Below are 12,664 nucleotides of genomic sequence, written 5' to 3' on the forward strand. Positions count from 1 at the left end.
CCCAAAAAACCCTCCCGGTCCATCCCCGCCCGCCGCCGCCCGCCCGCATTCGCCGCTCTGAGGGGGGGCGCGCGCCGCGGCCGTTGGGAGCAGCGCGCGCTGCGGGCCGCGGGGGGGGGGGGGGGGGAGCGGGGGGGGCGCGGGGGTGCCGTGCCCGCCGCCCCTCACCTGGAGACGCAGTTCTCCAGCACGGAGCTCTTGCCGGCGCTCTGCCCGCCCACCACCGCGATCTGCGGCAGGTCGAGCAGGCAGTTCTGGCCCAGCGCCGCGAAGGCATCCTGCAGCCGGTTAACGAGCGGGATGAGCCCCTCCATCCCGCCGCCGCCTCCTCCTCCTCCTCCGCCCGCCGCCGCTGACAGGTAACGGCCGGCGCACTGCGCATGCGCCCCTCCCTCCGCGGGCATGGAGGCGGGGCCTCGCGGGGCGGCCACGCCCCTCCCGTGAGGGTCCCGGTGCGGTTCGCACGGTTGTCCCACGGTTGTCCCAAAATCCCTTCTTCCCCGCGCTGTGCCGAAGGCCCATCCACGCTGAGGTTGGATTTATTTATAATTCTGTGCAGAAAGATGGCTGGCTGGCAAATCCACAGCCAGCACGACCACTGTCAAAAGTTTTCCCTTTTTGTGGATTTTAACAAACCGAGGCGTTGATGTTTCTTGGCTGTAAGTTATCTAGTTCGCTTATTAATTCGTGTTCTGTCTTCTGTTGGTTAATGATCCTCTTGCTTCCAATGCTAATTAGTCTGCACGCTCCGTCTTTCTCTTGAGTTAGTGGGTTTTTTGGGTCGGTGGTCTGTGAGTCAGTGGTCACAATTTGCCCCTGCCAGAATTACCTCTTACCCAGCCAGAGCTGATTTCAGCACAGTTGCTCGGTTTTTACTAGTTTCTTCTTTATCTTGGGTGTTCCGCCAAATGTCCTTGTAGCCCCTAAATTCTGCACTGTTTGTGTCAACTAAGTGGTGCACTCTTCTTCCTTCCCTTTGGTAACCTCCCTCTAGGTCTGAGAGAACTGAAACATGTCGAGCCCTAAACCTTAACAAGACAATCCTACGGTCAAGTAATTTGTCTTTTCACCACCTCTACATCACTTAGAGTTTGTTTGTTAGGGATTTTTTTTTTTCACAGCTTGTCCAGAGAGGCTGTGGGGCTGTGGAGTCTCCCTCCCTGGAGATATCCCAGAACCAACTGGACTCAATCCCGAGCCTGTGCTCTGGGATGACACTGCTTGACCTGGAGGATTGGACCAGATGCCCCACTGTGCTCTCTGGCAACCTGACCCATTCTGTGGTGCTGTTCCTGCCTGAGGGCAAGGCCACCTCGGTGCTGGCACACTTGGACACGAGGAGCATGGTTCACCCCGGTCTGTGTGCTGACCATGGGACCACCATACTGCCCCTCTCCCCTGAGGGCCCCAGCCCCAGCCAGCCACCCCATCCTGCTGCTGGGAAGGGCTGTGGCAATGCTCAGCCACAGGCAGGAGTGCTGCCAGGGTCAGGCACATTGTGAGGAGGAGCCGGCTCCGGCAGGGCTGGCAGCAGGTGGATGGCTCGGGAGCAGGCTGGGAAGCGACATCAAGCTCCAAGCCATGTCACTGCAGCGGGTTCAATTAAAAATGCACGCTGAGGCTGAGCTAAAAGCTCAGGCACACAACAGAGATGAGATCTTATCTGCGATTACTGGCAGCAGTCACATCATGAAAATATCCGAAACGCAGGCTTTGGAGTCCCGCAGCGATAAAAGTTATCCTCTCTATTAAAGCAGACGCTGGCCCCGCTCAGCGTGAAAAGCAAAACAAAAGGGAACTGTGAACATCCCGCAGGCTGACGGAACTAACGATCTGGAGGATTATCAAAACTTCTTGGCCAGAGCTCTCAGTAAGTGTAAAAAATTACTCTACAACAGACCGACCTGTAACTCTGGAAACAAGTAACAGTTTTTAATCGGCATAAGGCGGAGACGGCTTCTCCTCCCCGCTGCAGTCAGATCACAGCCTCTGGGAAAAGCCTTGCCATCATTTCTGTCTAGTTGGGAGCCTGGGAGTTATTGACATAATTATGCCAATTAGCAGCATGATTTTTTTCTTTCCCCACTCCTGGGTGAGCAAGCTATGCCAGGAGGCACTGGAGTAGCTGCCTGGCCTTCCTCCAGTTCATGGGTTTCTATGGAGGCTGGAATTTGGGAAGAACATCATGAGTGTCAGAGCACTTTGTGCTGTCCCCGTGAAATAATTAAGGTCCCTAGAAGAGCAGCCTGGCTATGGGATTGCATCTCCACAGGAGACAAATGAAGATAGAGAAAGGCACGATGCCTGGGGAGCAGCACCATGCACACCTTCAAACTGATAACCTGGGGAACTGTCCTTTCTGTGAGGTCTTTCAATTACAGCTTTGTCTGCTTCAATGAATAAAATAAAATAGGAAAACAACTAAGATTAGGAAAAGTTTGAGTTATTCCCCCAAGTCTGGGAAGTTTCCAAACCAAACATTTTGTCTGGTGAAGCAGAGTTAAAGCCACTAAGTGCCCACATTCTATCATGTACAAAAATCCACTCTTCCCCCCTCCAAAAAAAAAAAAAAAAGCCAAAAGCAGCCAAGTGCTTTCCCCACCTTCTGGAAACACAGACAATTTCATTATGGATGCTTGTGTTATCATGAGAGGTTTTCCTCCTTTTTCCAACAACTCCAAGAAAGCAGGGAAGGAGAGAGGAGAGGCACCTGAGCATATCTTTAGGTTTCTGCTTTTCCTCTCTGGACAGCTTGTTCCAAACCCCCGTGCAGAGCCCAGCCTGGCTGCCTGAATTTGCCAAGATTCAGAGTGGCTAAATTAAAGGAAACAGGGGTGCTACTAGCAGACACCATTGCAAAGCTTCTTCTAACAAATAACTCTGAAATACAAGACCCAAATCAGTGTCGTGGGGCCACAGAAGAAATTGTTCTCTGGGGAAGCAGTAGGTGCAATCCCCAGGAGCCCAGAGCTGTGCTGCTCACTGGTTAACCAGCTAAACACAATCTGGTTTTACCCTGGTGTGCTCAGCTGTGCCCCACAATATTTATAATTTCCTTTTGCTGCGTGCCAGGCTCAGCAAGGAGAGAAAACCTTTCCTGGCATGGCAGGAAGGGTGGGTGCCCTGCTCCCCAAGGTGACATCCTGACTCCAACAGCATGGTCTGATGTCACATGTCACCAGCTCCAGCACAGCCTGCCTGGGGCCCCCAGTCGCAGCCTCCAGTGCATTTCAGATCAAGGCTACAGACAGCAAGCTTGTCCTGCCACGACTTTGAGAAAAATACATGGCAAAAATAGCCTGGCTTCAGGGTGCAGCTGAACCCACAAACTCACGCACAGCACTCCTCCCTAACCAGGCAGCGTGACGTTAAATCTGAGGACATTTGGACCAGGTCCCCAGGCTGCTTCATAAACACACCCCAGTGCAATTCCCTTCACAAGAAATGAGTTCTATATAAACCAGCCGAGTGGCGACTCGCAGATGCCTGCAGTGAAGAGCCAGTCACGCTGCCCTGGCCGCGGGGAGCAGAGCACAGCTCGGGCTGCATCCTCTCCCCTAAGAACAGGCAGGTTCGTCTCTCCAGGGACCTGCCTCACCTCCTTCTTGCTTCAGACACAAACGCAGAGTTTTTGCAGAGCTTTTCAGGCAGTTGATGGGCACAGAGCAGGAGGAGGTGTGGGCAGGGAGCCCGTGGAGGGGGAGCTCCCAGGTTCTCGGCAGCGCTTGGCTCTGCAGCGGAGCTCCATGAAGGTGCCAGTCAGCATTATGCCCGTGCATCTGCCAGGACGAGAGCTCAGACCCTGAAGCAGCAAAAGATGGAATTCAAGCCCGTGAAAGAGAGCCGGAGTGGCTGCAGAGCTGTGATTTAGAGTAGTGGCTGCAGCATTTCTCCATGTAGAGAGGATGTGCTTTCTGCCTTCCCCCCCACAGCCCGGGGCACTGCTGACTCACTGATGGCAGGACAGCCCAATCCCTGTCCCATCTCTCCTCTCTCCTGCCCAGTGACCTCCAGCTGCATTCTTTAGTCGGGTGCATCCAGTTGCAGGGTAGATAAAGGACACCCTGCTGCATTGCAGCCTGCAGAGATGTTTCCCTGCAGCCCTTAGCACCCCAGGAAAGAGCTGTACTCCCTCCCTGCAGCCTGGCAGCCTGCCTGCTTCCTTGGCCACCAAGCCTGACAAGCCAAGTGCTTCCCCAAGGGAAGATTTCATGGACAAAACACTTCCCACGTGCTTCCAGCCTCTGGGAGTGGCTGTTGCAGCCCTTGTTGTGCTGGACCATGCCGTGCAGCATCCCCAGGCAGTGGGATCAAGGCTCTGCCCAGCTGAAGGGAATCAGCCCGGGGCTCAGTCCCTGCAGCTTTTGGTGCTGTAAAATCTCTCCCAGCTGCTTGCTGTACTTTGAGCTGATGACAGTATGTACCTTATCCACCTCCATCCTGTTCCCAAGAGGGAACTGGAGTGTCATCCTCTCCTTTTCTGCAGAACAGGGACCTGGGCCGTGGCAACCCATCAGTGCCTGCCTCAAAGTGTCATGGTCCTGCCAGCTGCCTGCCCACAGCCACCCTAGGCCAAAAAAACCTCTGCAGCCTTCCACCCAAGCTCAGGAAACTCAGGGCTGACCCACCAACTCCCAGCATCTCGTTCACTGGAGTGGCAGCAGGACACGGATAGGATGCTCTGAGAAGGGGCTGGACCAGGCCAAAGCATGCCCAGCTGGCTGCAGCCTCACACCTGAGCCATGGGGTGAGTTACACACCCCGCTTTTTGTGCTGGGAAAGCCAGAAAGGAAAAAGTCAACATCTCCGTGCCAGTGGAGGTTGCTAAGTGACAGCAGAGCTTGTTTCTATCCCGCCACTGACAGCGTGCCTACGCTGCAAGGGAAGGAAGTGAGGAGATAGGGATGTAAACATGAGTACATTGCCAAAACACTCGACAGAATCACATTGCCAAACATATACATTTGCTGCATGTTTTGGCTGCCAGCAGAGGAATATTTACTACGTGTCAATTACTCCAGCCTTGGAGCGTTTTACCTGCAGAGGAGGATTTGCAGCACTCATGAATTTGCCAGTTTTCCAGCTGAAATTAATTTCCAGACCAAAGAGTTCAGGCTATCAGTAGCTGCAAGAACAGCTGCAATGAACTGAGATTTCATCCTTACATTGTTTCTAATAGATGGCTTTTGTTTTTCCACCAGGATGTGGCGTTATGCAGCATTTTTGGAAGCACAACAGAAAGGCAGGACTGGACAAGGGAGGGATGAAGGCAGCCTTTGTATGAGCTCCTGGGGAAGAAAGGAGATGGTTTCAGTAAAATAAAGGGCACACACACACAAACCTATGTCGTTGAGATTATGTTGAGAATTGCAAACTAAGTTAAAAATAGAGTAAATGCAGCACTGCTGATCTAGCTGAGAAATTTGCCATTGCTAAGCTAGGTGGATAATAGATCTTTCAAAACACTGCTCATCACAGAGGAGCTTAGAAACTGCATGGGGGCAGGCACACTTCAGCACCAGCTTCAGCCTTGTTTCTCCCCCGTGTGTCCTGAACTCACCACAGGAGGAAGAGACTGCACTGGAGGAGTGACTGGGAGACGAGTGACATAGAGGGCACCTACCAGGGTGCCAGCCTTAGTATCTGAGGCAGGGAGCAGGCCAGCCCTGCTCTCCTGGGCCTGGAAACCATCAAAAGCACTTATTAAAAAAAGCATCTACTCCCTCTGTGTAAATGCAGGTTAGCCCAGGGAGAAAGTAGGGCACCCATCTGTCCCTCTTTGTGAAGGGGAACAAGGGAGGAAGCATCAGAGAAGAGATCTGAACAGAGCAGTTCCCAAAGTAGAACCTGCTGGCAAATTAAAATGACAATACGTCCCCAGTTGCTGATCAGAGGGAGGTGCTTGCTGGCAGCACAGCTGCCATGGTGCATCCTGGGCACCAACAGCCCCATCTCCTGCCTTGGTGCAGTGGCCACATGGACCCCACTGCTCCAGGGGCTGAGAGCCTTTGGGGTGTCCTTTCCATGGCCCCATGGAGCTGGGAACTGCAAACTGTCAGGCTCACACGCCCTCTCACTCTGAATGGCAGAGGTTTTCCCACAGATGGAGCACAGCTGGCTCCTTCCAAGCAAGGAGAGGCTGATGTGGGGCAGCCCAAACCCTGCTGAGAAAGGGTGTGTGAGCTGCAGAGCTGGGAGACGGCCCCAGCAGGAACCCCGAGACACAGATCCCTCCTGGAGCTGCTCCTGGTGCGTTGTTACCTCCCTGGGCTGTGGAAAGGTGGCAGGCGAGGGTGTGCTTTGGGAAGCAGCTGTCAGAAAGATGTCCTCTCTCAGGCTGCCAGTGGCAGAGGGGAGCATGGAGTGAGGGTGCAGGATCACTGGCAAAGCACCGGTTTGTCACCTTGCTATCTGCAAGCTGCTCACTTTGGTACCGTGTCTCAGGCTCATTTGGGCACCAGCTGTTGCAGGGGAGAAAGACAAGCCCCCCCAAAATAGCCTCTGATGAATGAATGAGAACCCACGGGTCAGCTGTTCTGTAAACAGCCAGGACACAAAGGTCAGCTCTTGAATGAGCTGTCTGGGCAGGACTGGGGTGCTGTGGGAACACCCCAATGGGTATTTTCTGGCTGCCCTTTCATCCTGCAGAAAGGCTGACCTGCAGCAGCTGGGAGAGTGGGTTGGTGTGGCCAGGAGCCTGAGCCCAGGGCTGGGTCCCTGCTGGCCCTGGGGCAGAGCTCAGTGGTTTCAGTTCAGTGGCGGTGGCTGGAGAGATTTGGAAGAAGGGAAACGTTGTAGGATGCAGTTTGAGGAGGGTGTGTGGTGAGGGGGCTGTGGGGTTCAAGGGGCAGCTGCCTGCTCCCTGAACATGCCTTTGAAGTGCAGAGGTGACCGTAGGCTTTCCAGGAGCGTAGGTGCTTCAGAAATAAGCCTTAGCAAAGCACTACAAGCCTCAGAGCACCCCTGAGCACTTTATTCTCACAGCTTCCAGCCCACCCACACACATCCACAAGCAGGCTTGGAGCAGGCCTGGGGCTCCGCAGAGACACCAGGAATGCTGGAGATGCAGGGAGAAGCACCATCAGAATGAAAGGAGCTGTGCTGAAGGGGAAGGAGAGTCGGAGGGATGTTCTTCCCAAAGTGGGAAAGCAACGAGAACAGACCCAAACCCACAGTCCTGCCAGTCCCGCCACACCCTCCTCACCCCTGAAGGCTGCCCCTCGGGCTGTACAGCCCTCCATGGTGCTGGCCCCCTTCCTCAGTAGCCACGCTGCAGGAAGCAACTTCCCATGCCAGTCCCATCCTTCCCGCAGGCCCAGGCCGGCACCGGGTGGCAATGCCGGCCACGGGCACCCCGTTGTGGGGCCACAGCCCGCCGAGGAGGAGCAGCAGTGTGTTGGAGCAGCGGCATAGCCCCCTCAGAGGATGTGGACGGCCTGCAGCATGTCTGCCAGCACGTAGGAGCTGTCCCAGGGCCGCCCCGGCTGCCGCAGGGCCCCCTCCAGAGCCCGTGCCCGTGCCCCCAGCTCTGCGGGGTCGCGCCGGCCCGCAGGGCCCGGCTGGCAGAACAGGATCTCGTTCACCTCCCCTTGGATGCGGCGCGCGTAGAGCAGCGGGAAGACGGCCCTGAGGGTGGCCAGCACGGACTCCTTCAGCCGGGCGTCGCGGCACACCAGGTTGAGCACGAAGACTCCTGCGGCAGGGCGAGAGGGAGCGGGGTTCAGAGCAGCCTGCGTGACCCGCCCTGCTCACTGCCACCCTGTGCCACCCCGGGGAAAATGTCTCCCTCAGCGGCATCCCCCAGTGCCCCCGGCCCCACTCCATGTCCCTGCTGCCACGTGGGTCGTGGGTGGCCACAAGATCTGTTCTCAGGTACCGCCTACACCTTCTGCTTCCAGAAAACTCTGCTGGTCCCTCTGGGATGTCTCAGCCTCCCTGAGCCAGGCCACCCACTCCATCCTGCTGTCAGTGCCCACTGAGACACCCAGACACAGGACCCAGAGGAGAAGGGGATGCCACGCAGCAATCCTGGCTGTGGCCACTATTCTCCAGGATGAGAAATGGTGGCACAGCCCCAACTCCCCACAGAACCGGCCAGCCTGGACACGGGGACGTGGTCAGAACTCCCCTCCTACCTTCTGGCTTGAGGATGGTTTTAACTTTCTGCAGAAAGGGCTTTTCCACAAAGGCTGGGGGCGGGCAGCTCATCCCCACTGTGAGGTCTTTGCTGTCCACATCAAACATGACAGCATCATACTGGGCTGGTGCTGCAGGACAGAGCACAGACAGTTGTTATGCTGTGGGACAGAGGTGAGCTACACACATGGGATGGCAAAGATGGGATGGTCAAGGCACCCCTCTGCCACATTATGGGCGTCTTCTCTGCTGGGGTTTCTCTTTAGAAGCCCTCGGTGCTGGGGGAGACACCAAATCTCAGGTCCTCTACACAGGCTGGCAGGGACAGGCTGTGAGCTGCAGAGACCTGGTGAGGCCGGAGATGGCGACACACGGCAGGAGATGGCCAGGGAGAGGAAGCAGGTGGTGACAACAGCCCAGGACCCCGCTACCCAGCGTGGCACCCCATGGGCTCAAAGGGGCCCCTGAAATGCTCTGTGAGGTGGTACCTTCAGCTGCCAGCTTGGCCACGTAGTCCAGGCCATCGGAGACGTGCACCTGCATCCGGTCACCCTGGGAGAAACCGAACCAGCGCGTGGCCACCTCCAGCATGGAGGGGTCGATCTCCACCACGGCCACGCGGGCCTGCGAGAAGTAATCATGGACGAAGAGGGGCAGGCTGCCCCCGCCGAGCCCCACCACCAGCACTGCCAGCTCTCCTGCCAAGCGAGAGCAGCCAGTGAGCCACCAGGATGCCATAATCCCTCTGCCTGTCCCACCCACTGTCCCCAAACCGCTTTGGGAAGGGTGCACGGGGCACCTTGGCCAAAAGAGCCTTTCCCCAAGGGGCTGTGGCACGGGGACACCTGCCCCCAGCACAGCCTCCCGCTGCCGGCCTCGTCACCTGGGAGGGCGTCGGGGCCCCCCAGCAGGCAGAGCCCCGCAACCATGGCCTTGTGGTGCTCACAGCACAGGTAGCTCTTGTCGATGGCTCCAGGTGGCTCAGTGGGGCTGGCTTTCTTCTTGTCCTTCCTCCGCTTCTTCTGGCCTGAACAACAGGAGACACCAGCCAGTAAGGCAAGGGGGGAGATGGAGGTGATTCTGGGGACTAGCCACCCCCAGCCCTGTTCCACTCACAGTGTAAAAACACTCCCAGGGCCGCTCTGGGACAAGACAGGCAGGTCCCAGCAGGACTTCTACCTTCTTCCTGTATTGCTCTCACTCTCTGTCACCCCAAAAAATGAGCCTTGGCCCCTGCCCCACGTACCTGGGAGAGGCGCGGGGGCCAAGAGCCGAGCCTCTGACTGCACCACGTTCCTGTTCTGGAGGAAGATGAGGCGGCGGAAGTAGCAGGTGCCATCTCCCTTCACGTCCTCCACGACGAACTCCCCGCTCAGGGCGCTGCTGTCGCGGTGCCGCACCGCCCGCACCCCAATGTCCCCTCCCACAGACAGGAAGGGCACCTGCAGGGACGACAGGGGCTGCTGTGAAGGAGGAAAGGCTACAGGAGGAGAGCTTGACATTCCCACTGTCCTGACCATGGCTACAGAGCCAGGATGAAGCAGACACAATAGAGGAGCAGTGGGACGCCACGGGAGAGACGGGGATCTGCACAAGACTCCCTCCCAACACAGGGAATACAGGGAACAGACACAGCAAGATATTTTGCAAGAGCTCAGATGTGTGGAGTTGGGGCAGGAAGGAGAAAACAGAGGGAACAGAAGTTAAAGCCAGGATTAAGACGGGGGCTGGATGCTTTCAGGGTTTCTGGATCTCTGCTTTTCTTGGGATGCTGGGTTTTGGAGGGCAAGGACTTTGTACTGAATCCTACCACACAAGCACCTCAAATCCTGCCTCCAAGCTGGAGGGAAACCCAAGAGAAGCTGCACCTGAGGCCCATCTCCTGCCCACCAAGGCACCCAGCTCACACCTTGCAGCTTGTTCTCCCTCGGAGCAGAGGGTTTCCCTGCCGGCAGAGAGCCAGCCTGGCCCTGCTTTGGGAAGGCCAGCCAGGGGCAGTGGGGGGCTCACCTGCTGCCGGGCAGGGAGGCCCGGCGGGGCCAGCTCCATCACCTTCCCCGAGAGCTCTGCCTGGATGCCGGCCATGCCCTCGTAGTGCTGCTCCCTGTGCAGGGCCACCGTGAGCAGGCGCCCGAAGCCCGCGCTGGCCGCCAGCTGCCTCCGCCCTTCCTCCGTCCCAAAGAGCCACTCGGTTTCTCTGCCCTGTGGGACTGCAGAGGGGGCTACCATCAGCCTGGGCTGCTCCTGGCCCTCCAGCCTCCAAGGGAAGAGCCACAGGGAATGGCAAGACATTTAAGAGAGGTACCACTGCTTGGCTAGAGCCGTGCACTGTGACCATCAAGAGTGCCAGGATCTCCCCCGTTTTGGGCAGGCTCGTGCAAGAAACTGGAAAAGCCACATCTCATTAGAAGGGGGTGTCCAACAGGCTCCTGACCCGTCTCCAGGCTGTGCTAAGCCCCAGCTTTGCAGGCATGCAGGGAGGGAACGGTGCTGCTGGCAGAGGCCCACGCATCTCTGTGAGTGCAGCCCCAGCAGTCTGGCCCTGCCAGCCAGGACACCCACACAGAGCAGCGATGCCTTCACTGCAAGGTGCTAACTTGGCTGTCACCAGCATCCAGGCAGGAATCACCACCTTGGAGGCGGGGCAGGCAGTGTCTCCCTGCCCAACAAGCTCTGTGCCAGATCTCTGCTTGCATCACCGGGCAGGAACATATCCCACCGCAAGGCCGAACTAAAACATCAGCCTGACCCCACACAGGTGGGTTATTTCCCTCTTTAGCCCCAAATTCAACAGGCCCTGAAGGGCTGGCTGTTTTGCAGCTCCTGGCCAGGGCAACCACCTGACTGCAGCTGTACTCACTGATGAAGATGGCAAAGTGATTGTCCCGGGAAGGTTTCACCGAGGGGCTGTCAACCACGTGCAGCGTGTAGCGAGGCTTCCTGCTCTCTTTGTCACACAGATCCAAGGAAACCTGTTCCCTGCAGGGAGTTTTGCTTATCTGGCTGCAGAGCAGGGCATAATGCTGCCTGTCCTTCACTGCTGCCACCAGCTGCTCCGCGCTCTGCACCCGCATCGGCTTGTCCTGCTCCTCAGGGCAGATCTCCAGGATCTGTGCTGCTGAGCCAGGGATCTTCCTGAACTTTGTCATGACATACACGAAGACCGGTAGGACAAACTGCTGCTTGTCCCCACTGCTGGCCACCTGGTGGACACGCACCACCCAGCCTTCCTGGGAGAAGTATTCCACGGCTTTCTTCAGTACATGGGCTTGAGCCAAGGAGACACAGAGGTAGCGCCCTCCTACCTGCAGGACCCGGCTGATCTCAGCAAACATCTGGTCCACCTTGGCTAAAGTGGCCTCCTCTTCGTCGGTCAGGAGGGCATCCAGCGTGCCTTTGTCCAGGACCACTTGGAAGTGGGCCTCAGGGAAGTCCATCTGGAGCATGTCCATCAGCAGGTAGCTCATCTTTGGCCGGGTGCTGGCGCTGCGCTCCCGCATCTGGCGGACGACGGCGTCACTGATGTCGATGTTGACGATGTCCTCGCACATCCCCACGTCATACATCTGCTCGCTCAGCTCCGAGTTCCCACAGCCCACCACGAGAACCTGGGCAGCAGCACGAGAGCAGCGTGGTGGTGAGAACACCCTGGAAATATCCCCCCCAGTTTAGGAGCAAATCCCAGTATGTAGGAGCCCTCTGTGACCACCACACCCTCAGGGCCTGCAAACTCACTCTCCATGGCCTAAGATAATGTGTCCACAGAGAAGAGTCCCACGGGCAGAGAAGTGATGCATCTGCTGCATGTTTTTTGAGAATGACCCCGGTGTTTTAACCCCCAGAGCTGCCCAGACCAGGGCCACCCAGGCCTCCTGTCCTCTTGCTAAGGCACACCAGGGGCTCCACATCCTCTGTATCAGATCTCGCACACAGAACCAACTAGATTGGAAAAGACCTCTGAGAACATGGAGTCCAAGCTGTGACCAACTAGACCAGGAACTGAGTGCCACAGCCAGTCTTTCCTTAAACATCTCCAGGTGGTGACTCCATCACCTCTCACTAGGCAGTCCAGTCCAATGTCTAAGAGCCCTTTCTCTGAAGAAATTCATCCACCGAATGTCCACCCTAAACCTTCCCTGAGCAGCCTAAGTCTATGTCCGTTCATCCTGTTGCTGGTTGCCTGGGAGATGAAGCCAACCCCCAGCTGGCTACAACCTCCGTTCAGGGAGTTGTAGAGAGCGATAAGGTCACTCCCGAGCCTCCTCTTCTCCAGGCAGAACAACCTCGGAACTCGCCGCCCAGGAGGAGCCCGGAGGGGACACACCGCTGGCTACGAGCCGGGGCTCACCTTGTCGCGGGGCCGCACATACTTGTGCAGAACGGGGCAGAGCTCCGGGAAGGCCCCGTACCACTCGAAGGGGCGCTGCCCGCGCTGGCGGAAGAAGCGATCCCAGTAGCGTGCGGAGCCGAACTCCGCGGGGCTGCGGGGCAGCAGCTCCATGGCCGGGCTGCGGGACGGCGGCTCCGT

General features: G+C 57.3%; 2 protein-coding genes and 1 long non-coding RNA gene across 6 annotated transcripts in view; all 3 read right to left on the minus strand.

Annotated features, from left to right (window-relative positions):
* The window catches only part of DNM3 (dynamin 3), a 169,819-nt gene extending 169,505 nt beyond the window's left edge, over positions 1–314 (minus strand). For all 4 annotated transcript variants that reach the window (XM_066192055.1, XM_066192054.1, XM_066192053.1 and 1 more), the window contains exon 1: positions 169–314. In XM_066192055.1, coding sequence (XP_066048152.1) covers positions 169–314 — 146 coding nt within the window. The remainder of the gene's footprint in view (positions 1–168) is intronic.
* Positions 315–1,917: 1,603 nt separating this feature from the next.
* Positions 1,918–4,302, minus strand: LOC136294895 (uncharacterized). The gene is made up of 2 exons (XR_010722514.1): positions 3,954–4,302; positions 1,918–3,802 (listed from the first exon to the last, which is right to left on the minus strand). It is a non-coding gene; the product is annotated as an uncharacterized lncRNA (long non-coding RNA).
* A 2,654-nt stretch (positions 4,303–6,956) lies between these two features.
* On the minus strand, positions 6,957–12,637 carry METTL13 (methyltransferase 13, eEF1A N-terminus and K55). Its single transcript, XM_066193080.1, has 8 exons — positions 12,485–12,637; positions 10,997–11,744; positions 10,147–10,346; positions 9,383–9,578; positions 9,020–9,163; positions 8,625–8,834; positions 8,136–8,267; positions 6,957–7,693 (listed from the first exon to the last, which is right to left on the minus strand). Exons 1-8 carry the CDS (start codon positions 12,635–12,637, stop codon positions 7,419–7,421), a joined length of 2,058 nt encoding a protein of 685 aa, XP_066049177.1. The 3' UTR covers positions 6,957–7,418.
* Between the last annotated feature and the right edge of the window lie 27 nt (positions 12,638–12,664).

The sequence above is a fragment of the Chamaea fasciata genome, unplaced genomic scaffold (assembly GCF_029207755.1).
Source record: "Chamaea fasciata isolate MVZ Bird 193981 ecotype frontalis unplaced genomic scaffold, bChaFas1.0.hap1 SCAF_10, whole genome shotgun sequence".
Lineage (NCBI taxonomy): Eukaryota > Metazoa > Chordata > Aves > Passeriformes > Sylviidae > Chamaea > Chamaea fasciata.